The sequence below is a fragment of the Corylus avellana genome, chromosome ca9 (assembly GCF_901000735.1).
Source record: "Corylus avellana chromosome ca9, CavTom2PMs-1.0".
Taxonomy (NCBI): domain Eukaryota; kingdom Viridiplantae; phylum Streptophyta; class Magnoliopsida; order Fagales; family Betulaceae; genus Corylus; species Corylus avellana.
Window position 1 is genome coordinate 1,618,212 of NC_081549.1, and position 1,880 is coordinate 1,620,091.

The window sequence follows — 1,880 nt, forward strand, 5'->3', positions numbered from 1 at the left end:
TATTTCACTTCACTTGTGTTGATCATATTCCTCGATATTTTGATGAAGTCAATATGCGTAGCACTAACATGTGATCAAAATGTTATAAATTCAGCTTCAAAGATATGCATGAAACATGCAACAACATATAATTACTTGGCTATGTTACAATTAATTAATGTTTTTGAAAATCAAACATTTGGCCTGGGGTGCCAAGCCTAAGATCGTTTAACTCCATCGTTTGGCAATGGGTTGATCAGGTTGCACTACCTCTGAAGCATTTCTATTGGAATATATATATACTAGCTAGTTCACACAGAAGAAAGAACCAGAGAGTGAGAGAGATGGATGACCTAGAAGAAAGAAATAATGGGAATATGGACTTTTTTTTTTTGGGTTGGCCTAAAGCATTTAGATTCTTGATATGGAATAGCATTTAATCCTGCAAAGTGTTTATTGTCCTGAACAATGGGCAGTATGAGGCCAATTAATATTAAACTGGCTAGAATATTGAAGCAGGTTAATTTGTTGATTTCATAACTTGATGAAAAGTAATTTCATTGAAAGCTCTTGTACAACAAGAGATGTTATAATTATTTAATTAACCTGAATGGCATTATATTGGTGACGATGGCAATCTAATAATAGTGATGTCTCGTCAGTCCGTAACCATAAAACACATAATGGTTTTAGAGAAGCTAAAACCCTACTTTACATAATACAACTGTAGAGGTGATGTCGGGAAATTACGGTTTTTTATAATCGAGTGCATTTCTTTTCGGCCCCCAAAAACCTTACTGTTCTTGACGTTAATTAAGATAGTTTTTTTTGCTGCAAAAACATAGTCCAACCCAGATGTCCAACACAAAGCTGGCTTACACCCGAAACCTCTGCAAGCGCAGTTCAGCAACAACTGGTTTGCACTTTCTTCTCAGAACTCCTTGCTCTTCAACCAGATTTTGCCAAAGATTTCCATCCACCATAAATGGCTTCTCTCAGCCTCCAACGATCCAATCCCAACTTCCCGCCAATCTTCTTCATTACCCTAGTGAAAAACCATGCAGTATTATTCACAGTCCACCACAAAGACAAGTTCTAGCAGTAGCAGCAGTAGCAGCAATGCCTCTGCTACTGCTGCGGCTGCACCTGTTGCCAGGGGCCGACACCCGGTTTATCGTGGAGTGAGGCGTCGGAGCAGTGGCAAATGGGTGTCGGAGATTCGGGAGCCTAGAAAGCCTAATAGAATCTGGCTAGGCACATTCCCTTCACCGGAAATGGCTGCCGTCGCTTACGACGTGGCGGCACTTTCTCTTAAGGGTCAACAAGCTGAGCTTAATTTTCCCAACTCTGCCTCTTCTTTGCCCGTGCCCGCCTCCACTTCCCCACGTGATATCCAAGCGGCTGCAGCCTCTGCTGCCGCCGCTATGGGCGCTGCAAAGGATGCTGAGGGTAGTGGGGCACAAATCACAGAGGAGCCGGAAAGAGCTGTGGCGGCGGCTGATGAATTTGTTGATGAGGATATGATCTTTGACATGCCTAATGTTCTTATGAACATGGCTGAAGGGATGCTTCTTAGCCCTCCTCGCTTGGACATTGCTGGCGAAGATGCTGAATTCTCTGGGGATCAGAACCTTTGGAAGTTTCCTTAATCCGATATATATATCTATATATATCTTAAATAATATTGTCTACCAAAAACAAAACATCATGAGAGACTTAATTAATTAAACTCTATATATAATATATCTATATATATATATATGACGGCCGCAGTCTGGCAACGAAAACTCAGAATGCTGGATGACAACATCAAATGCGTCTATGAGTGGCTTGGTTGGTTTGTTTAATAATTTGTACAGGATTTTCTGTATTCCGGATTTCTCTTCTTGCACCTTTCTGTT

The 1,880-nt window shown here is 41.1% G+C and overlaps 1 protein-coding gene across 1 annotated transcript; it reads left to right on the plus strand.

The window, feature by feature from the left end:
• The first annotated feature begins 1,037 nt into the window (after positions 1–1,037).
• Positions 1,038–1,628, plus strand: LOC132162527 (ethylene-responsive transcription factor ERF024). The gene has a single exon (XM_059572762.1). The coding sequence runs from the start codon at positions 1,038–1,040 to the stop codon at positions 1,626–1,628; it is 591 nt and encodes a 196-aa protein (XP_059428745.1).
• Positions 1,629–1,880: the final 252 nt, after the last annotated feature.

What these genes read in the sequence shown, in the direction of transcription:
- LOC132162527 (XM_059572762.1), top strand. Translation starts at nt 1,038, where the DNA reads ATGCAGTATTATTCACAGTCCACCACAAAGACAAGTTCTAGCAGTAGC.